The sequence below is a fragment of the Ascaphus truei genome, chromosome 2, assembly GCF_040206685.1.
Source record: "Ascaphus truei isolate aAscTru1 chromosome 2, aAscTru1.hap1, whole genome shotgun sequence".
Taxonomy (NCBI): Eukaryota; Metazoa; Chordata; class Amphibia; order Anura; family Ascaphidae; genus Ascaphus; species Ascaphus truei.
The window spans coordinates 251,959,787-251,986,012 of NC_134484.1; the positions used below are offsets into that span (position 1 = coordinate 251,959,787).

Consider the following 26,226-nt stretch of genomic DNA (forward strand, 5'->3'; position numbering starts at 1 on the left):
AGCGCAGTGAAGGAGGTTACAGCGCAGTGAAGGAGGTTACAGCGCAGAGAAGGAGGTTACAGCGCAGTGAAGGAGGTTGGAGGTTACAGCGCAGTGAAGGAGGTTACAGCGCAGTGAAGGAGGTTACAGCGCAGTGAAGGAAGTTACAGCGCAGTGAAGGAGGTTACAGCGCAGTGAAGGAGGTTACAGCGCAGTGAAGGAGGTTACAGCGCAGTGAAGGAGGTTACAGCGCAGAGAAGGAGGTTACAGCGCAGTGAAGGAGGTTACAGCCCAGTGAAGGAGGTTACAGCCCAGTGAAGGAGGTTACAGCGCAGTGAAGGAGGTTACAGCGCAGTGGAGGAGGTTACAGCGCAGTGAAGGAGGTTACAGCGCAGTGAAGGAGGTTACAGCGCAGTGAAGGAGGTTACAGCGCAGTGAAGGAGGTTACAGCGCAGTGAAGGAGGTTACAGCGCAGTGGAGGAGGTTACAGCGCAGTGAAGGAGGTTACAGCCCAGTGAAGGAGGTTGGACGGGACATGCATTTGACAGCATAGCTCCTGTAGTTAACCATTTTAATATTTTCTCTCAGATGGCGCTAAGTTTTAATTGTGTACATTAAAGGTTATATTTGATTTTTTCAGTACAGCTTAGGGCAGTGCATGGCAGATGTCTGGAAGAAGCAAAAATGTTCCACTGTGCCATGCACAATTAGTCCCTAGCAGCTGTAGGAAGAATTGATTTTATAGAACACAATAGTTGCACTAATGAAAAAATAAAAAAATAATAAAAAATTGATTGTATAAATTACAATAAAAGCAGCCTGGATACAACTCTGACCCCTGGTCAGATAATAGCATGGAACTGGAATTTGTATCAATGGCGCTCACAGAGATATATATAGGTAAGGTAAAAGATATATATATATACAGATGACGTTTGACGGATCCAATGATGATCAAACATGAAATATAAGAAAAAAACAACATAGTATAATACTATAAACACTCAAGGACAAACTAACAAAGACTAACAGTGTTGCTGAACCACACAGATGACTGAATAAAAAACATTTAATATATCATATAAAAAGCCATTGATACAAATTCCAGTTCCAAGAATTGATTTTATAACCTATTCAATCAAATCCAACTTTCTGGCAGAGACCGTGCAATGCCTCGCCGTCGCGCTGGTCTCCCTGCCGGCCTCCCTGCCGGCGCGCTGGCCTCCCTGCCGGCCTCCCTGCCTCACCTTCAGTCTGGCCTCCACAGATGCTTTCTTACGAGCCTCCCTCCTCCGATATTGCTCCACCTTATCCAGCTGATCAGGCCTCTGCAGCATCCCGGCCACCCGCTGCACTGCAGTGCCCACCACTTCCCTCTCCGGCTCCTCCATCCTGAGCCTGGGGAGTAGATCCCAAAACAATTATGGGAATTGACACATCTGGAGCAATAAGTTCAAGGAATTAATAACACAAGCATTTTAGTGTGCACATAACCCATCACAACACCTAGAGTGTAAGCTCTTCTGCATATGGTTCCCTTTTCACATTGCCCCAATGCTGTAAGCGCTTAACTCTTTATCAGCGGCTTGGATCTCATAATGCAAACTTGAGTATGTGTGTGTTCTTAGTGCCCGAGTAACTGCGTGAGTAGGGAGGGGAGTAAAGATACTGGACTTTGTAAACACTGAATTTGAAATCAGGGGAACCTGGTTCATTTCCCGGGGTCGGCTCCATGTGACCTTGGGCAAGTCACTATCTCCCTGTGCCTCAGGCACCAACATCATAGATTGTAAGCTCTACGGGGCAGCGACTGTCTCTATAAAAATTCATATGTGCTGCTTACCGCGAGCTAAACTATGGGAGAAAAACGCTATATGAAATAAAAGTTTATTATGAAATGAATAGAACCAAAATCCTATCTAGCAAGAACCTTCACAGCAATAACTAGGACCATAGTGTTATGTTCCCGAATGGACTTTTTTAGTTATATATCCTGTGTATATCCAGTGGTGGGAAGGGGGGAAAAAAAGGAATTTTAAACTGCTATACCCCCAGAAGACTAGAAGTTTAACTCATATGATGTTAGTATCTCGGCCCTTGAGCCTGTCTTGCTCGATTATTATTATTTTATATTTTAAAGGACTTTTAATGATAGGAATCATGATTTTTCTTCATATCTAGCTTCTGGGGTTACATAATAGATGGGGTTGAAAAAAGACATATGTCCAAGGTTACCATGGTAACGTGGAGACAGGACTGGGCTCTGCTGACAGCTCTATTTGAAGCTCCCAGACATTTAATATTTCAAACGCTCATACTGTATCTCCTGAAAGGCGCGTCGGATTGAAAAAATAAAAACAGTGTTGGAAAGGGCAAAAAGAGATCTCCTAAAGTATTGGGAATAGCTGCTTTAATAAGCGATGTTGGCAATTGCCCCAAATATGGAAAGGAAAGTCATAAGAGGTTATGAATGTGGTTCTCTCTTTTTCTATTCAATTCATTTTCCATAACTTTCTTTTATTTCACTGGCATTGATAACCATGGCAACCTCTGTTGGTTTGGTTTGTACTTTTTTTGCAGCAGCTATGGTTTTAAATACCCAGTTTTTAATTTATTTTTTAGAACATGTTATCTGAAATTAAGGAAGCTAACATAATTTCCTTTACTAAAAAACAATAAGATATTCAACAGTATTAAAATAGTAAGTTTGTCTCTGAATAAAATGGTTATTTGAAGAGTCATGGGATACAAAGAGGCTGTGATATTCCTGAAAACAGCTCTTAAAAAGGGCTGAAACATTATTCTCAATCTACCTCAACACAATAATATATTTGCAATACCTACAAACAATAGAACGATGCAGCGGGTAACCAGATGACACTATGAAGAATGCCATTATTTTCAGGTTATAATTAATAACTGTAAGCGCTTTAATAATGGAGTGACTTCAAGTAATTAATGGGAAGGGAACGTGTCTGAAATGGACATAAAATATGAGAGCGAATAAACATATTAGTTAAACAAGTTAGTACACACAGTGTGTGTGTATGTGTATGTTCTTCCTTTAAAATCCTTATCTCACTTCGTTAAAGTGATGAGAAGGTGGCAACGGGTGTTCAGGAAGATGTATAGTGGCACTTGTGCTGGTAGGTTTAACCATACTGTGAAAGCTTGAACAATATACCCGGTTAAAGTGGGAAACGTACTTTGCCAACATGCAAATGAAGCAGACGCGGTAAGTAAGACCTCAACCCCCAAATATGGAACACATCGAAAAGCAATGGCCTTCATTCTCCCGAGGCTTCCAAAGATAAGGGAGAGGAAGAGCATGAAGGCAGAGAGGGTGCTAAGAATCCCCGGAGATTAAACAAAAGCCATCATTATGGCTATCTACAACTGCCGGACTCTCTCCAGTGAAGTAGCACTGAAGACGAACGTGAAAAGATTAAATGGGATAATGCTGGCCTTAATGGAATAGGAAGAAAAGACGAAGGCCTCATTGAGCTCAAAAGTGGACACCTATTATATTAAGAGGTATAGAAATGGAAGAATCAGTGGAGTAGGCTTCATCGTTAACAAGAGAAGGAGAAAACATACTGATTTATAAATGCTCATCAGAAAGAGCAACTACAATCGTCATTCAATTGACAAAGAGATACAGGCTTCAAATAATCCAAGTGTATGTTCCAACATCAAATTCCGCAGGCAATGAAGTGAACCAATTTAACAACAAAGGAAATTGTCACCTCAAGATCCTTATGGGAGATTTTAATACAATGATTGGTGCCCAGCAGAATGACGAAGGATCAGTTAGTAAGTACGGTTACAGGAGTAGGAATGAGCATGGATACAGAGGGTAGAATTTGCAGAATGTGAAAACTTCTACATCATGAATCCATTTTTCAAGGAGAATCCAAATACAAAACGGACATGGAATGAACCAATGGAAATCAAGAATAAAAGTGACTATACAAAAGCTAAAAAGCAACACTGAACTGAAGACGGCAAAGTCCTTAACCAGTTTGACACCTGGAGTAATCACTGATTGGTTTGCTGTAAATTACATTTGAATGTGACATAGCAAAGAAAAAAATGATTAAAAAAATAACAAAAATCAACCAACATTTAAAACCCCAAGGAAAACATCAGAGTTTCAACTATACTGTAACTGAAAAATCGCTTCAGCTTGGTTGAAATACATGGGGACACTTGAACAACCAATTATGAAGATTGTAGTTGAACAGGATATGAAAATATCTGATGACACAAAGCAATTACTGACATGACAAGAAAGAAAGCAATCCCAAGATGCAAAATCAATAATTGAATAAGCAGAGCTGTGCAAGACGATCAGCAAACGTATAACTGAAGATGTAAGAAAATGTAACGGTGATATGGTGAGGAAGAATACTGAAGCTAACAGAAGCTTAAAGAAGATGGAGCAGCAACTTATGAATGGGAAGAAGCAAGTCATTGCACTCAAACAAGATGATGGATCAACAATAAAAGACACTGCACTTACCACAAGGAGGATTGAGGACTTCTACATTAAATTGTATGAAAAGCGTACATTGATATTATAAGGAACATTTAGGACAATGCCACATCAACCAATACATTACAGGAAGATAAGGATTAGCAAGGGAGTGCTACTGTACCCAGACACACCATGTCACCAAAGCTTTTCACAGTAACACGAAGAATTGTTTAAAGACATTGCATAGAGACGAAAAGGGGATACAAAAAACAATGGTGAATACTTGGGTCACCTACGATTTGCAGATAACATTGTTATTTTTGCCGCAATGTCAAAAGGCAGCTAGAAACAAATCGGAGAACTCGCTGTAGCAAGTAAGGCTAAGGCCCCGCTCCCTCAGTCAGCGCGCCCGCACTGCAGACAGGCGGGGCGCTGACAGACACAGACCGCGTTATGCGGTCTGTAGGGAGCCGGAGCGGGAGGGGGGCGGGAGTGGGAGGGTGGGGGTGGTTTGAGCGGAGGGACCCGCTACTCCCCCCCCCTCCCTCCACGGGCTCGATCTCCCGGGCTGCAGGAGGGAGATGCTGCGGGCTGCTAGAAGGAAGGTAAGCTCCCGCTCCCTCCCCTTCCCCCCCCCCCCCCCACACACACACCTTGTGTAGAAAGCTGTCTGACAGCTCCCGCCGCTGATTGGCTCATCAGCGCACCATGTGACGCGTCACCGCTCGGGATCACAATTTTCTTGCATCCCCTGGCGGCTGACGCGTCACAGTGCGCAGTGAGCCGTGCAGCGAGGGGGGACTGGGACCGGCTCAGAAGGATTCCCCTGCTGGTGGGGAACGCTCACGCGGCCGCCCGCGCCGCCGGGGGCACAGCGGGTCCCAGCCCTAAGAAGGTGGGCTTCCATAAATATCTCAGCAATACCAAAGTGATGTTTCACAATTTAGTCAACTCTGCAAAGATCAAAATAAATGGATTAGGACTTGAAGTCAAAGACTATGTCTACTATGGCTGGCAAATAACAATGGATGGGAACCATTTGAATTAAATCAATAGAATGGAGATGGGATGAAGCACATCTGGAAGACACAAGACAATCTTTCAAGAGAACCTTCAACTGCGACTCAAAAGAACAGTTTTTGACCAGTGTATTCTGCCTTTTCTCACATATGGATGTGAAACTTGGGCCCTAAATGTGATGATAATTAAGGAGCTTCAGACAACTCCAAAAAGTTATTGTAGATGTATGATGGGTATTACTCGAAGAGACAGGAAAAAGAATGAATGTGAGAGCAAACAAAAAAGTCTGCGACATCTTCACAAGGGTGTAGAAATTAAACAGGCAGGGGGCCGGACATATCACAAGAAGAAATGATCATCGTTGGACAAAGATGGTACTCGACTGGATTCCAAAGGAAATTAAAAAGACCAAGACGACAATTAAAAGTAAGATGAGAAGATGAAATCATAATATTTGTTGGAGCAACGTAGGTAAAAGAGGCTTGCAAGTGCAATACCTGGAAGATCATTGGGGAGACTTTCGTCCAGGTACTGAGCATCCTCAAGAAGGGGTCCATGCTAGACAAAAAAGGATGCATTTAGCAGGAAAAAGAAAACCGAAGTATTTAAAATATCAGCACCAGCCAAAGTATGAGCAAAGTCAGGATGTTTATTGACGAATATCGGACGGTTAACTCTGTGTGTGTATGTATATATATATATATATATATATATATATATATATATACACATATATATATATACATATATACACATATATATAGATCTATATATATACATACACACACACACACACACACACACACAGAGAGAGAGAGAGAGTTAACCGTCCGATATTGGTCAATAAACATCCTGACTTTGCTCATACTTTGGCTGGTGCTGATATTTTAAATACTTCGGTTTTCTTTTTCCTGCTAAATGCATCCTTTTTTGTCTAGCATGGACCCCTTCTTGAGGATACGCAGTATATCTATATATACATAGTACAGGCGCAGTTCTCGCACGCAGAATAGTCTACAATGAGGTGCAGTCTCTTTGAGATCAGAGTGAAGAAATGAATAAATTCCCTTAAAAGCAACAATTACACAACTGAGTTGTAAACAATGTTTTAACTCCTTTGCTGCTAAAAGAGCAAGCAACACACAATATACAGTATGCTATTGTGAACAGCTGATGGCAGCAAGTTCTGTTTTCTTTTTTGTAACCACAAATATATTATTTCAATACTACCATTATCATTACTATTTTTAGAATACATCGTTAAATAGCTACATACCAATTATTAGCAATACTGATAATGGTAACAAAACCAGCAAAATATTATAACGTCATTTAAAAATAAGCATGATTTTTCTCTCTATATATATATATATATAATCAAAACGATCAAAAATATATGTTATTAGGATGACAGCTGCTTGGAAGATCACACACTATGTGCCCCTGTCATCAACCCCTCCCCCCACGTGAGAAGGTAACAATAGGAGAGGTAACAATAGGAGGGGTATCACAGAGGGAACACCCTCAGGTGGGATGCAGGGGGATATATATATATTTACACTCAGCTCGGCCGCTCCTCGCTTCCGCCTCTCTCCAGTCTCCGACCCCTATCGCTCACTCTGGACGGAGCGCAGCGAGGGACAAAAGCAGGGAGGAGCTAAAACGCGGCAGAGGCGGCCTTCTTTGGTAAGGGCAGGATGCCCATCTGTCCATGCTAAGTTGCTTGGGCACCTCCGGGAGATAGACTGAGGCATAGCAAAACAAAGCTGTGTGTATGAAAAGCGAGGGACAGAGAGTAATACAGGGACCTCCATATTCACCGGGATTGACTTCAAAAGTGATGTTTAAAAAATATATATATATATATATATATTATAAATGAATATACAGGAATATTTACAGTTGCTATATATATATATATAGCAACTGTAAATATTCCTGTATATTCATTTGCATGTCTTAGACAGGTCTGCAACCCTGTCTTTCACCATTATCACCCAGCACACAGCACTTAACCTTAATTATATATATATAATCAAAAAATAAATAGATGATACCGTTCTGTGGCTAACGAAATGCTTTTATTTGTGCGAGCTTTCGAGATACACTGATCTCTTCTTCCGGCGATGTTACAATGAATGTAACATCGCCGGAAGAAGAGATCAGTGTATCTCGAAAGCTCGCACAATAAATGCATTTAGTTAGCCACAGAACGATATCATCTACTTATTTTTTGATTATTGAAGCTCGGCTAACACGGTACTGATACATATATATATATATATATATATATATATATATATATATATATATATATATATATATATATATATATATATATATATATATAAAACAATAAGGAGACAGCGCGGCTCCCATAGTATAATACTGTATAAAAATTATTTATTAATAATAATGCTGCTAGATTACGGACACTCACAATGTGTAAAAAGGTATAAAGCAGTGAATAAAGGTATCATGGCATATCACCCATTAATCCATTTTGTGCGCCAATCCTCGTGTAGCTGAACTGATAGTCTCCGTCGCGGACACCAGGAACGTGCGCGCGCACCTAGTCTCTTCCTGTTTTCAAAGTCTCGCGATAGTTGGTACCGGGAGATTTCATAAGATCCGGACACAGTTCAATATGCACTGTATGCACAGGCGGCTCGGATGTTTGGATTAAAAGGGTATTATCGCCAACCAATGACAAATGAACAAATGGATAAATAAATGGGTAAATAAGGTCCATAAATAGGTCTTGCCCTACGCCTTTCATTTGTCGTTAGGTTCGCGCGTGCGCAGATGCGATGCGGCGGCCATTACAGGGAGTGAGAAGAGGCGCTCCATAGTCAGGGACATCCCCCAGTTCGCACATGCGCAGTTAGCAGCGGCGGCGGCCATTACACAGCACGCACGCGGCCCCAATGTTAAAGAGGGCCATAAAGGACTACAACACCCAGAAGCCTCTGGGGACTGCCCTATGATCCCTGTCACATGCAGCCAGACACTATACAAAAAAAACACTAGATGGCGCTCATACACTCTAAAAAACACACAACTTAAACCATGCAGTGATATATAGTGACTAGTGATATCAAAAATAAATCAAAAATAAAGTGCATGAAGTGATAAATAGACACTCAAACCCTTAAGGACTGTTTCACGGTCCGCAAAGTAACAGGAAAAGGAATCAGGGGAGCGTCAGTGCCTAAGGAAAAAATGTGATACTCGCATAGTGCAATATGTTAACAATACACATACACAGGCAGAGCTCTCATAAGAGCACAGTGAGGCTAGATATTAATGATCACTAAGTATCAGAATTATTAGCTGTGTATGGGCATCTCTAATGACCCATACACACAGGAACATAAATAGGAGGTAGGAATCCAAAAGAGAGACACCAATCCAATACTTAAAAAATGTAGATATTTATCCAGCATTGATAAAAATTGGAGGCTTACAGGATTCCGGAAAGGTAACAGCAAGTTTGTACACATGAAGGTTCACTCGAGTCGCGTTCTCGGGATCTCTGCACGATGCTGCTTCCTCATCCGGTCTCCGACCTGCGCTGCTTCAGGGGGCCGATACGTCACTTCCGGGTTCTTCAACTCGTATTGCGGACGCCACCGGAACTCCACAGCAGGCTCTCTCCCTCTGGATCTCACACGAGGGGTTACGCTCTACTAGTTTCGCCGTACGAGGGAGAGAGCCTGCTGTGGAGTTCCGGTGGCGTCCGCAATACGAGTTGAAGAACCCGGAAGTGACGTATCGGCCCCCTGAAGCAGCGCAGGTCGGAGACCGGATGAGGAAGCAGCATCGTGCAGAGATCCCGAGAACGCGACTCGAGTGAACCTTCATGTGTACAAACTTGCTGTTACCTTTCCGGAATCCTGTAAGCCTCCAATTTTTATCAATGCTGGATAAATATCTACATTTTTTAAGTATTGGATTGGTGTCTCTCTTTTGGATTCCTACCTCCTATTTATGTTCCTGTGTGTATGGGTCATTAGAGATGCCCATACACAGCTAATAATTCTGATACTTAGTGATCATTAATATCTAGCCTCACTGTGCTCTTTTGAGAGCTCTGCCTGTGTATGTGTATTGTTAACATATTGCACTATGCGAGTATCACATTTTTTCCTTAGGCACTGACGCTCCCCTGATTCCTTTTCCTGTTACATGCAGCCAGACAGCCAGTAGAGTTTGCAGCTTCTCCTGCTGGAGAAAGATACAATGTTGCGCACAGACCATGCGAGTCAGTAGGAGCTGGGACACTGTGAGGATGCGGCGATCGCGGCGCTCACAGCGCGACCCCTCCTCACCTCCAAATGCCCCCGCTGCCGTGAGACGGCTTCCTCACCTCCACCTGCTCCCACTGTGCAGGGACGCCCCCTCGTTCCCGGCGGGCCGGCGCTGCCCCGCGGTCTCTCAGGGCTCTGGCGGTTCCCTCTGGTCCCGGGCGCGCGCTCTCCGACTTTACAGAGCGCGCGCCGGGCAAGGATAATTTATTCACTGCACTAGCAGTGAAACCACGCCCCCAAATCTCACAAAGGCTGCCACTTAACCCTAAAGCTCCCCACCTGGCTGCATATCATAGGAACCAATCCAGGACAGCTCCTCATGTTCCTCCACGACTGCCTCCGTTCCCTATTGGTCAGCCGCAATATATAGTACCTGTGTTGCCTCTCTCACATCGCTCGACATAGTCTCTGCTTACAGACGTCTATTCTGGCTCTCCCTTTGCTCTTCGTTTATTCAGGTTGCGACCCGGCTTGGCGGACGTTCCTCTCTGGCTCTGGACCCCGGCTCCCACTTGACCTTGCAGCTTCTCTCATCCCTCGACCACAGCTTGGACCTCGACCTCCCTGATCTCTCTCTCCCTGACCTTGGCTAGTGGCAACGACTTCGTCTCTTTTGTACCGGTACCGGCAAGTATTGCTACACCCATTCCGGCGTGGCCTGGCAACGCCAAAACACCACACTCCGGACACGCTCCTTCTGCTGCGGGTGCGTGCACATATACGTCCCCACCTCAGTATAAGGGACGAGTCTGGTCTGCGGGCGTTTTTGTGCAGGGAGGAAAGTAGCCTTCTGCACTAGGCCAGAAGTTTCCCTCAGGCCCCCAGCTAGGCCCTACTCACCTCAGCTTGTGGTTTGCTGCAGGGACTCCCCTTAGGATAGGGACAGGGTCCTGTAGAACCTAGGCAAGTGAGGGTTCAGCCAGGAAGCGTGTATATCCTGGCACTGCTGTGGAAGGTGAATTATCCTCTGCTGTAGCAGAGGCAGAGACTGTCTAAAGGTGGATCACTCCATGCGGGAGCCACCCACCATTGAGGAAAAGGCGGAGGTGTCTTGGATCGTCTCCTGAAGCAAGGGATTCCAAGCAAGCATCTGAGCGTCCGGGTGTGGACATACCCGGCAGGTATCTGCATCATACACCAAATGCACCAACCTCATCTCATCTAGTGGGCAGCGCTGTCTCACACTTGGGTGGGAGGGGACTTTGGGGACACTTGGGACTTTGGTATATGGTGTGGGGTTATCACCCATGAGGAGCAGTGTTACAGGGTGACACTGAAGTACTGTTGATGACATGTGATGTGATGTTACGGTTATGTTTCATATACAGTAAACTGTTCTTATATATACTTCGCTGTATGTGCTTACTGTGTATGTGGGTCCTGTGTAGGGAACATTCTACACTCCTAGAATCCTACACAGGTGGAGACGCTGTAAGTAAGATCGTTCCAGAGGATTCACCCCAGGCTCTCACTGGCGGAGGCTCAGGCCTCCTGTGAGCCTAACAGGTATATTGCACCGCACCTGGTAACATATAGGTTCCCCCTCACATGCACTCTATCTGCGATTATGGGTGGAGGAAAACTCTTTTGTAATCATCCGACCATCTGTGTATATATGTATGTTTTTATTTATATAGCGCCATTAATGTACATAGCGCTTCACAGTAGTAGCTTCTGTGTCTCGAATGTTATGTAAAGAATGGATCTAAAGTGCGGTCCTCTTAAGTTTTTAAGGGAAATTAAAATGGACCTCTCTGACTGCCGTGGATCCAATCAATCATGAGAACATTACCATGACACGCAGCACCCCAGTTTAGCACTAGGATTTCCTCCGTCAATATCTCTTGGGCAGCAATTCTGCTCTGGGTATAAGATAAAAATACGTGCTAAATTAGGAGGTTGGTGATCGCTACTATAAGTTTTGTGTCTGTCCTTGTATGAATGTAATTGTTACGCCGGTGCTGCCTGCAGACCAGACCCGTCCCCTGTGCTGAGGTGGGACGTAGGGATACACGCACCCGCAGCGAAGGGAGCGTGTCCGGAGTGTGGTGTTAGTGTTGCCAGGCCAGGTATAGTAAGGAAGACAATACTTGCCGGTACCGGTAGTAGAGAAAGTGTAGTTATTGCCGTTGCCAAGGTCAGGGATAGGAGAAGTCACGAAGTCCAAGTAGAGCCGAAGTCGAGAGCCAGAGGGGTTAGTCGTCCAATCCGCGTCGATACCTGAGGAGTCACTGAGAGAGTAGTCAAATGCTTCCATAGAGAACTATGTCGAGCGACAAGTGATGGGAAGCACAGGCATAATAAAGCTGGGCAGGCCAATGGGAAGAGGGTGCAGGCCTGGAGGACTGCAAGGAGTCCTCCCTGATAGGAGGGAGGTGTTACAGCCCAGCTGAGTGTAGTCATTGATTTGCATGGAATCATGTGGTGCTTGGGGGCGGCGCCTCACTGCAGGGGCAGAGGGTAAAAGGCGTGTGCTCTGTAAGCTGGGAAGGCATGCACATAACGTCTGGGGCTGGCGCGCGTGTTCGCGTGGATTCTGTGACTGACGCGCGTATGCGCATGGGGTCAGTGACAGACGCGCGTGTGCGCATAGAGCGCGGAGCCGGAGACACACAGAGGCTGTGGTTAAACAGGCATCTCTTCGGTGGGTGCAATCCTGTGATGGCGAGGAGCCAGAGTGCCAGTGGCAGACAATGGAGGTATGTGGGAATTGCACTGCAGGCGCTGGGACGCCTGAGTACCAACGGGGGGTGGGCAATGGTCGCGCTGACGGTGCTGAGACACCAGATTCCTTACAGTAATTTACCATATTAACTTCTGAAAGAACATTACTGCTCCCAAAAGTGCACATTTGTTCTTTGATATCAGGTAGACGCTATCATTAAAGTTACCCTAGATTAAATACTTTCCAATAACAATTTTTCTTCTACAGTTCTAAGCAGTGGCTGCGAAAATATAAACGATACAACAACAAACCCTAAAAAATAGTTACAGCTAAAAAGATCCTTTATTCAGGACGATGTATAACGTTAGATAATAAACTCTTTGTGGCAGGGGCTCTTCGATGTTTACATTTCTGTATTATTTGCATATCTCTTATTGTATTATTGTTCTTTGTACTATGCCTTGTATGATATATGTAAAGTGCTGCATATATTGACTGATGCTACTTGAATCCAACCCAAGAGAGGAAAGTTTAATGCAGTGCTAGTGCTTCTTAAAGTAGCAGTCCGAGCTGTTGTTTTTTATATACAAAATAAAGAATAAAAAGTAACACACTCACAAACTGAGATAACAGGAAAGCGTTGTGACCACCGAGGGTCAAAAAAAGAGCACTTCAAAACTAGGGCCAGATAGCCAATCCCTGCGCCCCAGAGCCCGGACACCCCTCCATAGGCGATCGACCAATGCTCTATAGCTCATACCCCCAGACAGTCAGACGCCCCCCCCCACCCCATTCCCCCCTCTCCTCTCCTCCCCCCTCCCCCCCCCACCCACTCAGTCCCCCTCCCCTCTGCCTTCCCTCTCTGAAGGCTCCCCCCCCCTTTTCTACGGACAACGGCGGTTGTCTTTCTGCTCCCCCCCCGAAAAAAACTGTGGATTGGAAAATGTTAGGCGTTATAGCACAATACCACTGTATGTTTAACTGAATGCCTAATAAAATTGTTTGGGAAAAAAAAAAAAGAGCACTTGAACTACTACAGCAGAAGACGCCAAGGCGTCATGACGTCACTTCCGGGTATGACGCTAACATACAGGGGACCAGGGATCCGCAGTGCAGCAAAGTTCCACACGCCACCGCCCTATGCGTTTCACTCACAGAGCTTCCTCAGGGGCTATGATAAGTGTTGAGAGGGTTCCCCCCTTCTTACAGTCCGAAATTTACAATCAATGTCGTGATGCATGCAATGCGGAAGTGCACACTAATATATTACATAATAAGATTAAAAATGATTGATCATGTGAAAAACAGGACTTCTAAGGACAAAAAATTAATGACTGAATACCCAGATTCATATAGGCTTCCATTTCAAAACCTATTAAAGATTTAAAGTAGCTAATTGCTTATGTACCCCCTCAACTTTTAGATCCCAACTTGGATCCGCTGGTCCTCTCACCACATGCGCTCACAATGACTTGGGCAACTCTTGATCGAGCCTGATAGTCCTCAAGCTTGTGCAGATCTGACCTCATCTGTCATGGCTGCCCTCTCTCCCTCCCAGTCCAACCTCTTCCACAGCCTTTGTCATTGGATGCTATCATGTCCATCAACAGTCACATGTCCATAGCACATTGGAGAGGAACCTGCCAGGGGGCAGTGCGAGTGAGTGATTCCATCACACAGGGGGTTACACATGCATAAAATCAAACAGGCCCCAGTACCGCTAGCAGTACAGAAAGTGCAGGAGGATTGATCTGGATCCAAGACTTTTGGATGATTCTTTGGCTCTCGGGTACACTTGAGCCCTATAATCTTTCTTGCTCAATCAGCCCATGAGGGACTGACTTCATGTCTCACTCCCAGCTGGGAGGAGCTGAGCTTCTTGCTTCCTCACCCAAGGAGGGTGGGAGCTGAACTTCAATAATTTAGCACTTCCTCTCTGATGCACCAGAAGGGGAGGGCGCAAGGTCTGCACCATGATTGGTTATTCACAGACCCTTGTGGCACCACCTCTTCTGTCACTCAGAGAGTCAGCATGAGGGGGTCAAACCCCTGGGATAGCCAGCCACAGCCTGTAGATACAAAGGACTTACGTGACAGGAGGCAGAGAGGAAGTTGTCAGGGGCGCGGTGACCCCTTCCCTTACATTGGGCCACATAGCAGGGGGCATTGTCAGGGAGCAGTCCCGAACTCACTGCTGTTGGAACGAGCGGTGCTGTATTAGGCTCCGCAGACGCCATCTTGGTGACATCAGTCAGCTGCGACAGTCTCGCAAAAGTTCCAGGGAGGCACAAGCCCAGCGGCGAGGAGGACGTCACGTCTGACTGCGCCGAAAGTACATCACACCGCAGCACATCGAACAAGGCCCCACCTGGCTCCTCATCCGGATAGGCCGCAACTGGTTCCTGTTGGGGGTAAGTGGTTGGAGTCTCACCCATCCGAAGGTAAGGGACGGCTTCTGGCTCCACAGGTTACGCTGCCGACAGGTCCATCACAGCGCCGTCGTCCTCAGGCACGGGGCTCCTCCGGGGCTCCGGCATCACCACGGCTTTCTGGACGGACAACTCAGAACAGGAACGCTGCCGCAGAACACAGGTGGGAGAAGATCTTTTTTCCGCAGGTCGGGGGCAGCTGGACACTTCTTCTGGGGCAGGGAAGGACACCTCGACTAGGCCGTGATGTCGGGGCACCTCGCCTTCCCTGGAAACTATCGTCACGGGGCTTGCTGGCCCCTGCGCCGCCAGGGGAGGCACACCCAACACCCCCAGAATAGTCAACTCACCCTCCCGGTCACCAGGTAGTGTTGATACCGGTTCCGGTCCTGGTCAGCAACAGAAACTCAGGGGTCGTCTGTGGCACCGGACCACGGCTGCATCCAGGCACGTTGTTTAGGGCCCACGGGCCTACGACATCCTCCACGGCATAAAGGTCAGGGTAGACCGAAGTAGAGGAGGCAGCAGGCCAAGCAGTAGGGACCACAGTAGGATATACCATGGGGGCCGCACCAGCTTGTGTGGAAGCCCGGTCAATTGGCACAAACAGGGCGGGAGCCTCAGGGCTGGCAGGCTGCATGAAGAAGGTGCCACAGTGTTGACTACGCATTGAGGCTGGCATGGCCTCCTGGAAGCCGGCAGTACGGACAGAGGCATCGCAGATAGATCTGGCCATTCATCCGGACGACGAGATAACCTCCTGGGAGGTTATAGTTAGCAACCTCCAGGTCCAGTAGTTCTGCTGGTAGCCATTGAGGTAGAATAGAAGAGAGGCTGTATAGTTGCTCTTCACTAGTGCTCAGCTCTGTGGAACTAAGATGGGTGCAGCAGGTTCCTGACTCCTCCCAGATCAAGGGCTGCTCCGATTGGCTGATTAGTTGGGTGCCCCTCCCCTGGGTGGAACTTGGGCAGGGCAGTGCAGATAGAAGTGTGACATAGCTCCGGCTGAGCCAGTCACTTTGAGGGGCGGAGCCAGGAATTGGCGCCAAAAGCTTGCAACTGATTTGCAGAAAACTTTGCAACTTGACTTTGCATCCCATGCGGTCCCGTTTTTCTCTGGCGGGAGCGCCATTTTGGACACTGTAGAACACACGGACACGCGGTGGACGCCATTTTAGAGCCCACAGCACTTAGAGAAATTAGGTACACAGGGTCCCTGGTGACGCATCAGGGGCCCGGTGCTCACACTTTGAACTGCAGCACAGTCCTGAATAATAAGGGTGCACAAGGTCCCTCACGTTACGTTGTAAGGGGTCCATCCCTTGTAGAACAGATATGGGGTTCACGCTCCTGGGATAATTTTCCCTCCGGGTACGCCCCTAACTTGCACAGTACGTCGTGCATGGTGCACGGGTTACCCCAGAGCCTGAAAGGTCCCGTCCCAGAAACAATTGATTGTGCATAGGAACCCAAGGGTCCTCGTGGTACGTTGTAAGGGCCCTGGCCCCTGTTCAATGTAGGATGAAGGGTAACAGCGCTCCCTGGTAACATGCGCTCGGGGGGTCGCCCTAACTTGCACAGATCATCATGCCCAGGTACCCAGGGTTCCTCACGGTGTGTGGTAAGGGTTGTCCTGGCCCTGTCTTGAATACGATGAAGGGTAACAGCGCTCCCTGGTAACCTACCCTCGGGGGGTCGCCCCAACAAAGTTCTGTCCCAATAGACTGAGAACTCAGCCGGGGTATATAAAAAGGGATGATTTATTGGTAGCAGCCACTGCTAACAGTACAGCGAATGCAGGAGGATTGATCTGGGTCCAAGACCTTTGGATGCTGCTTTGGCTCTCGGGTACACTTGAGCCCTATAATCTTTCTTGCTCAATCAGCCCATGAGGGACTGACTGCATGTCTCACTCCCAGCTGGGAGGAGCTGAGCTTCTTGCTTCCTCACCCAAGGAGGGTGGGAGCGGAACTTCTATATTTGGCACTTCCTCTCTGATGCACCAGAAGGGGAGGGCGCAAGGTCTGCACCATGATTGGTAATACACAGACCCTTGTGGTACCACATTTTCCTTCACTCAGAGGGTCAGCATGAGGGAGGGTCAAAGCCATAGGATAGTCTGCCACAGCCTGTAGCTACAAAGGACTTACGTGACCGGAGGCAGAGAGGCAGTCTGGACCAGCCATGGCTACATACAATTTTATCTTTTTATAGGGAGTACTGTGTGGAAGGTTTAAGGGAAGTACCACAGACCCTTTAGGTCTGTGGAAACGGGTCAGAAGAAGGAGCCAACACCTAGTGTTGCCAGGTGTCCGGTTTTGAACTTGACAGGCCGGTAATTGGAGACGAAGCCCTATCTTAGAGGGTTAAACGCGTAGAGGAGGAGATCGCGGTGTAGCCCTTGTGTGTGGTGTTAATAAAGTTGGTTGAAGATCATCCGGGAGCTTCATTGAGTCAGTCATGCGCAGTAGCGCTGAAGTTTCTTCTCTTTCCTGTGTTCACTCTAGCCCATACTGTCCCTTGGGGTGGTCACCTGGGCAGGGATAAAACATTGGACCGTATTTCGTCTCGATTCTATTGGCCAGGGATGCATAGCGATATTGCTAAGTTATGTGCGGCATGTCCGGAATGCCAGCTAACTAGTCCAAAGGGACAAAAACCAGCCCCTTTGGTTCCTCTACCCTTGGTGTCTGTTCCCTTTTGAGAGGATTGGGGTAGACTTGGTAGGACCTCTAGAACCTTTCTTCGAAAGGGCACAGGTTTATTCTTGTAATTGTTGATTATGCAACTAGATATCCTGAGGCGTTTCCCCTGAGAACAGCAACGGCGAAGCAAGTAGCCAACAAGTTGTTGGAGCTGTTCTCACGGGTTGGACTTCCCCAGGTTATGTTGACAGACCAAGGTACAAATTTCATGGCTAAACTGATGCAGGATGTCTTAAAGTTACTAGAGGTCAAGTCTGTTCGGACATCGGTCTACCATCCACAGACTGACGGATTGGTGGAAAGATTTAACCGACCTCTAAAAGGGATGCTGAGGAAATTTGTAGATTCAGAGAAGAGAGCCTGGGATGAACTTCTCCCTTTTCTGCTGTTTGCAGTGCGGGAAGTTCCCCAGGCCTCCATGGGATTCTCTCCATTTGAATTGCTCTATGGCCGCCAACCCCGGGGTATCCTAGACCTCCTAAAGGAGTTCTGGGAGGAACAGCGGTCCCCTTCTAAGAATACCCTGCAATATGTACACTGGCGACACACTTTATTCGAGCTCGGCTAGTCCCACGAATTCGGGTATACCCGGGTGTATTGAGGTTTGTGACTGTTTTCTGCCCGAGTGCATTGGGTTATTTTCCAGGCAGGGATTGAAGAATTTTATTCCCGCTGGCTGCAATACTGCACAGTATATATATATATACTGCATTACAATTCATGAATTTATGCCATTTGGTAGACACGCGAAGCATTGCAGCCTAATCAATCCTAATCATTATCATTTAACAGATCAGCCGCCCGTCAGCCAGGCATGAACCCAGGCTGGGAAGACAAACGCAATGGGGCTTGTCAGAGGTGAGGAGCGGCGCATTCCAGGTATCTGCCAGGTACATACTGGGTATTTGCTCGAATAAAGTGTGTCGGTGCAGTACTAGACCTTAGGAAGCGCCTAGATGTGGTCGGCCTTTTTGCCAGGGAGAATCTTAGATCAGCCCAGGACAGTCAGGAGAGACATTACAATCAGAATGCTCGCATGAGAGTGTTTCACCCGGGAGACCAGGTGATGTTATTGTTACCCAGTTGCGAGAGTAAACTCCTAGCCAAATGGCAGGGCCCATTCGAAGTACTCCGCCGTACGGGTGATGGGGATTACGAGATCACTCAACCAGGGTCCAGGAAGGGTAAACAAATTTACCATGTGAACTTGCTGAAACCCTGGAAGATGCAGCGGTCTCTATTCATCCACCCGGTGGAGGAGGAAACGGACTTGGGTCCTCAGCCTCCACGGGAGAACATCGTGAGTGACGATAAAATCCCAATGGGTAAACAGTTGTCCTCTGAACAAAAAGGGGACTTGTTAGCAATAATTACACAATTCCATGATGTTTTTTCTGACTTACCAGGACAAACTAACTTAATTTCCCATACAATTGAGACAGCACCTGGGGTAAAAGTACGTTCCCGTCCTTATAGGTTGCCTGAAAGTCGTAGGGCTCTGGTAGAGAAGGAGGTATAAGAAATGTTACACTTAGGAGTGATTGAGGAATCATGCAGTGAGTGGTGTAGTCCACTAATTATGGTCCCTAAACCTGATGGGAAGATAAGATTTTGTGTGGACCTCCAAAAGGTCAATGCGGTATCCAAGTTTGACGCTGTAGAGGGAGAAAGGGGGTGGCCCGGTATTAAAGGGGTTGCACCCCATGTGGCCATCCCCTGACCTCACCAGAGAGACAAGGGGTTAACTGGACTGCGGTCCAGGGATGAGGTTTGCACCTTGTTGTACCTTGAAAATGTATGTTCCCCTGTTCCCATGTTTCATTATAAGTATGTATTTTAATGTTTTAAAGTGCATTTCTGTATCTCCAGTTCTGGAGGTCACAGAGAGTTCATATTTGGCCAATATGTGGAGTCACTGTAGACATTAAAAACTGGCAAAGGTCGACCCACTGAGTCCACCAGAATGGAACTTATTAATATGTGTAGATATTAAAGTGTACAGTATATGTATTTTATTTTGGATCTGTTCTGAAAATGCAGACGCCATTTGCTAGGCTAATAAGTCATGAAGGGCAGACGGCTGAGTAGCCTAAGCACGGTGATCAAAAAGTAACTGCCTTGATTGTTACCCAATGTCTAGGGATTAAGTATTAGTCAATCAACAAACTCTGCCAGTCTAATTGTTACCTGAGGGCATGGGTTAGTCTGTTAGTCTGTGTCTCCACATTAGAGAGTGGATATAGATAATTGTTCACCAATAGGCTGTGTTCAATGTTAAGAATAGGGTTGCACAGGTATATAAACTGTGTCAACCCTACAGTCTTTAGTTGTGCTTCTGATTCCACCTGGAATGTCACCGGATTGATGGAGAATTGCTAGCTGATACTTCTCCATTCCCCAACCCTGAGTAAGTGTTACCTTCTTGTCTGTTAATTGTACTATATTGATGTGTTCACCTTATTTAAGGAATAAATTATATTTTATTATATCTAAGCCTCGTTCAGTTTAACCCAGATATTTGGTGTTCATTATATCTTGTCATAAGCTACCGTGACAGACGCATATCCGATGCCAAGGGTGGACGAAATAATTGACGCCCTTGGTAACGCAGAATATATATCCACGCTGGACTTGACAAAAGGATACTGGCAAATACCCTTAGAGGAAAAGTCCAAATGCAAAACAGCCTTTGCCACTCCCATGGGTTTATACCAGTTTGTGACAATGCCATTTGGACTGCATGGAGCCCCAGCCACATTTCAGAGACTCATGGATAAGGTACTGAGGCCCCATAGGAATTATGCCGCAGCCTACCTAGATGACATTGTCATTTATAGTAAACACTGGCGGGCCCATCTAAATAGGCTGAAAGCGGTCCTCAAATCTCTAAGAGAGGCAGAGCTCACAGCCAACCCTAAGAAATGTGCCCTGGGTAAGGCGGAAACTAAATACTTAGGGTATGCAGTGGGAGGTGGAAAAGTAAGGCCAGTAGCCGACAAGGTAGTTGCCCTGAAAGAAGTTCCGACCCCCCAAACAAAAACGCAGGTACGCTCTCTGCTGGGTTTAGCAGGGTATTACCGGCGGTTCATCCCCAACTATTCAGAAGTGGCAGCCCCTTTAACGGACCTCACAAAAAAGTTTGCCCCTACACAAGTGGTATGGTCAAGGGATTGTCAGAGAGCCTTTGAGGACATAAAAAGATGTCTATCAGAGGGTCCCATCCTTAGAAGCCCGGACTTCAACAGCCCTTTTATAGTGCAAACAGATGCATCAGAGATAGGGCTAGGGGCAGTGTTGTCACAACAGTTTGAGGGAGTTGAACACCCTATCCTTTTCCTGAGTAGGAAATTGTTCCTGAGGGAAAAAAACATCTCAGTGATTGAGAAAGAGTGCCTCGCAGTAAAGTAGGCAATCGAGGCTTTGAGGCATTACCTGGCAGGAGTCCATTTTACTTTGGTGACGGATCATGCTCCACTGAAGTGGTTAAATAGTATGAAGGATTCCAATGCTAGGTTGACTATGTGGTATATGGCCCTCAAAACCTTCTCATTTGAGATTCAGCACAGGCCGGGAAAAGAGAACGCAAATGCTGATTTCTTTTCTAGAGAAAGGGGTGGATGGTCAGGCTTCAGCCGTGCGTAGCCCCAGGCACACACTAACAGTGGAGGAATGTGACAGGGTAAATAAAAGTCACCAGCTATATGCCTGGAAAACCTATGTCTAGTCTGCAGTGCAGCACTGACTAGGTTAACTTCAGCTGGGAACCTCAGGACAATTAGTTGGATCCCAGCTGCCTTATCAAGGTGTGTTAAAAACCCAGGCTGTAGACACATGGGGCTGGCTGTTGAGGAGAGGAGTAAGCTACTGAAAAGGTTACTGAAACAAGGTCTGTTATCAAAGTACATGAATTATGAACTGTCTGTCTCCTGCATAGAAAAGGGTACCTGCCTGATTTTAACACTGTCTGCTAAAGAGTAACTGTTTTGTTTTGTCTGCTGAAGAAAAAGCCATTTTTCTTTTTGTTTGCTGATGAAAAGCTATTTTTGTTTTTGTGTGCTGTATATCTTTTAAGGCTAAATAAATAAGCCTTGTCAAGAAACCCACTTGTGTAGTTGTATGTACCCTGCAACACCTTCCCACCGACTTTTCAAATGCGCTGTATTGTTCACTGTTGTGTCCAGTATTTTTGGTGACGCAACCTGGCATCCCTATCAACACTGGCAGATGCCCTCATACCAACTGCTAGAAAGAGTCTTCCTTAATTTATCATTGGCAGTAGGGTTGCCAGGTGCCCAGTATTGAACCGAACTGTCCTGTATTTGAACACTCTGTCCAGTAAACTATAAGAGTGTAAGGAATCGGGGAACACGTCCTTTGTGGCGTGTTCCCTCCTCACCTGCTGCTGCCGGGGCCACTGTTCCTGCCCATGCGCGCTCCCCCACTCTCATTACAGAGCACGCCACACCCACAGCTCTTCTAGCTGCCACACGGAACCTGGTCCCGCCTCCCGCATGCGCTGTGCATCTCGCCCGCGCGGTGCGCGTACACAATGACGTGCGACGATCCCCAACTGCGTGGCAAGTCTCTCCTTCCTGCCTTGTTACCTGCAGCCTATCCCAGCTCCGCTGGGGCCACGCCCCCACGCCGCCCCCTGTCCTCATTGGTCTGCCCTGTCTGTAAATACTTCCTGCTTCCTCCCATGCTTTGCTCAGCATAATCCTAGGTAGCCTCGTGAAGCTCACTTCTGTTGTGCACAGTTCTACTTTCGTTTGCAGTTTACCCCTTGTGTAGCGACTCGGCTTGTTTGAGGACCCTTCTGGATTTTGGACTTTGGCATACCCTCGACTACGGCGATCTTGCCTACCCTTAAACGTGGCATAGGACTCGGACTACACTGCTCTTTCCAATCCCAGACCACGGCTTACGGACCCCTACTATCCTGTCTTCTCCAATCCAAGAACTCGGCAAGTATACAGCATCTTCTACACTCTCCAACCCAGACCCGGCTACGCTAAACTATCCGCCTTCCAGGCACACCTCTGCTGCTGCGGGTGTGTGGTGTTGTACCTTCCCACCTCAGTGCCGGGGTCTTGTCTTGTTTGTGGGCAGCGCGAGTGTTACAAAGAGGTAATACTGGACATGTATGGACATAGGGACCTGACTGGCTTGGGGGGCCGCAGAATTTCCTCGAGCAGGGCTGTTGATAGCGGTCTGCGCAGCTTCTTCCATCCTTAATGGCTGCTGCTGGGTAATGCAGCAGATCAGGAGGTGTCAGGAGCCTGGGGACAAGGAGAGGAGGAAACAGCATGGAGCTGAGAGCTGTGTGTGTCTCGAGCGTGTCGCACCTTTTACCATTGTGTCCAGTATTTTTGGAGAAGCCACCTGGCAACCCTACCCATGCCCAAAACATTGCCCCCCTTATTTTGCTTCACACCGCATTCCCTTGTTGTTTTCCCCTTTTTTCCGCCATTTTATCCGTCCCCCTTTTTCCCTCCTCCCTCTCCCTTCCACATTTGTAATCACCATTTTGTATATACACCTGTTCATGCATTGCGCTTTATTGTTGTGCCCTCATTGTCTGATGGGTCAAGTTAGACCCTTTATCCTAGTTTGTTGTATTCTGCAGTGTTTGGAATTTTTAATAGATATTTTTGGCGTATACCTCTTGTCCATATCTTTCTTACATTAGAGTGCTGGGAACCAAATTGGGTGTTCTATATATATATATGTTGGGAGGGTTAAGGGTCCTTCCATGGTTCCCTTTGCACCTACTCCATTTTTCGCTCATTGCAATATACCTGGAGTGCTGCCTATACAGTACCTTATACAGTACTTAGAACTACTGTATTTTCCCAGAGAGAAATCCTTTTGGATTCACCTTTTTTTTTCTTTAAACATAATTTTTATTGAAGGGTTTCAAATACATGTAAAAATAAACATTTTAGAGGAAATAACACAAAATCAAATACAGGGAAGCAGGCGAGAGTGGGAACATTCCGTCAGTTCTATACAGATTGAGAATCAAGAATTACAATCTCACTTTATAAATCCTAGAGACACACATTCTTGCAATGGTGTTCTAAAAAACAGAAATTTGAAGCTACCTTACTCTATAAAATGAACTCCGAATTTGAATGTGTTAAATAACGTGCCTGAAGTAATGGGATTTCTTTGTGTGAAAGTGTTTGTTTGAACCCAAGAGACATATGTACTTTCTTGACAGCCATATTTGCCATTTGTTGCAGTCAAACAAACGTTGTTGACCCCTGCGGCAACAATGGGAATACCATAAGGCTGGGTCCCAGCTGGCGCTGAGCGCGCTTATACTTGGAGAGCGCTCCAAGCATGAGCGCCGGGTGTCCGGCTTGTGCGCGGGGAGGGGGGGGGGCATTGCGGGTAGTTCAGCGCGAGGCAAGTATAAATTTATTGTTTACTTACACGACGATTGCGGCTGAGCGTGTGTGCACGTGCATGAGCGCCGCGTGAGCGGGGACTTACATATATCTATACATGATAGTCTCCTCCGCAAGCGCCGCCCGATCAGCGCTAGCGGGGACTTAGCCTAATAAGGAATTAACACACACTAATCCATTATTTCACTCCGACTGAATTGTAGCCAACAACAGTGTTCCTCACATTCTTTTTTTTTATTACAGTATATACCAGAGGTGGGCAACTCCAGTCCTCAAGAGCCACCAACAGATCAGGTTCTCAGGATATCCCTGCTTCAGCACAGGTGGCTCAGTCATAATCATTGAGCCACCTGTGCTGAAGCTGGAATTTCCTGAAAACCTGGCCTGTTGGTGGCCCTTGAGGACTGGAGTTGCCCACACCTGGTATATACACAACTAGTATCAAGATTGCTGTAGAGTAAAATGTAATACATTAAAAAGAAGGCATAAAGTGAATAATAAAGGCACATGAATGTGCAGTCACTCACTAAGTAACATTTTTGTTTTACAAACTGCAACTCAACTTATACGCCACATTTCCCATGGCTTTTAATGATGTTAACTTGCTATGCATTTCTATAACCCAGGCTGTGCTGCAAAGCTGTGTAATACGGCTTATAGGGGCCGATGTTAGCATGGAGAAGAGGTAATGAGCGACGCACTGAGTGTTCATTTGCATGTCCTTTCCCAGAATCCCTGGCTGCAGTGGAAGCGCTGTATTCTAGGAGATAATAGGGAAAAGCAGGGTTGCAGACTTGTCTAAGAGATGTGACTGTGCTCACCATTGTTATTTTTATTTACTGTACAATTATTTATTTCATAATCCAAAATGTGTTTGATCGCTCTCCGAATGTATAACGAAGAACCCAAGCTTGAACATTACAATACATTTGCATATGAAGTATATACTGCCTTAAAGGAACAGTGTCTCCTTGGACAAAAGTGAACTAAGGGCAGTGCTATGTCTACTAAGTAAAATGGTGCTGACTGTCAGCATTAAAAAAACAAACGGTAAGTTGTATAAGTATTTGTATTTCATTTTTTAACTTAACTTTTCCATTATATGCAAAAGCTTGGAATCCTTGGAAATATTTGTAATATGGTCTGCATCTTCTGACCGATCTCTCCTCCCTGTCATGTATCTCCTAGGCTATGACAGGTTAATCTGTGAGCTTTATGACCCCCCTCATGCCCCTCTTATGAGCGACAGAAGTAAAGTGGTGACTCATGGCCTGTGTAAACCTATCTGGTATAGGTATAGACCATGAGCCCGCCCCTTCTTGTTCCTCCTAGGAGGGAGTGGCAAATTTAGTTCAGTCCGGCTCTGGAGGTGGAAGAAAGAGCAGTAGAGCTGTGAGATTCTCCCATGGCGGGATGAGCGTGCTCACCCTCAGCCTTTGGGCTGGGGGAACATCTGATTCAGCCACAGAGACCCTGTAAGGCCAGGGGCCATCACCACCCAGAGGTCTGGGACCTCCAAGAATCTGCATCGCTGTAAGGAAGATCTGCAGTGGATGCATGCCACGCAATAAAGACCCTTGTTATTACACTCCTGTCTAAGTATCAGTCCTTGGGCAGGAGGGAGATGTATGCAATAGTGGGCACTGATTTATGGACACCCTAGAACCCACTACGGCTGGAGGCGCTGACACCATGAGAAGAACTACAGAAAGAACCTAAGACTGTCCTGATCTCCATACCATCGCAGATCCAACACAGCTCTCCTGATCCTAACATGAATCCGCACCACACACCAGGTAGCAGAAGCTGTGCATCTCCCACAGGGGAGGTGCGTGGGGGGGGGGGGGCAGTGGTACATATTAATAGCTGAAGATTTGCCTCCCAGGGAATTTAAAATGGCCACTTTCACATAGACACATTAAAACAAAGTTGAATATAAAAATGTTGAAAGCTGGCTATCCATCAGCTATCCATCGGCCAGGCTGTAAGATTAAAAATGGTTGCAGGGTCAGAACTCGCTCCAGTGGCCAACATAAAAACTGGATCGTAATCAGGAGATGATGATGTGATTTTCTATTGGTGACCACGTGGCCTTATTTGTAGTCCGACACCATATTGTTTTTTTTGTTTTATTGTGTTGCAACTAGCACAAAAAAAGACAAATATCTCTGCAACCGGAGGCGCTCCGGATCAGTTAAGCTAAAAAAATGATCAGGTGGAACTGCTGC

The 26,226-nt window shown here is 46.4% G+C and overlaps 1 protein-coding gene across 2 annotated transcripts in view; it reads right to left on the bottom strand.

Moving 5' to 3' along the window:
- Positions 1-7,163, bottom strand: part of EXOC3 (exocyst complex component 3) — a 72,342-nt gene extending 65,179 nt beyond the window's left edge. Inside the window, exons 1-2 of one of the 2 annotated variants that reach the window (XM_075586035.1) lie at positions 7,036-7,163; positions 1,227-1,377 (exon numbers count right to left, since the gene is read on the bottom strand). In XM_075586035.1, the coding sequence (XP_075442150.1) occupies positions 1,227-1,370 (144 nt within the window). In that variant the 5' untranslated portion in view covers positions 1,371-1,377; positions 7,036-7,163. Of the gene's footprint in view, positions 1-1,226; positions 1,419-7,035 lie in introns of both variants that reach the window. The other variant, XM_075586036.1, reaches the window with a different exon arrangement.
- Between the last annotated feature and the right edge of the window lie 19,063 nt (positions 7,164-26,226).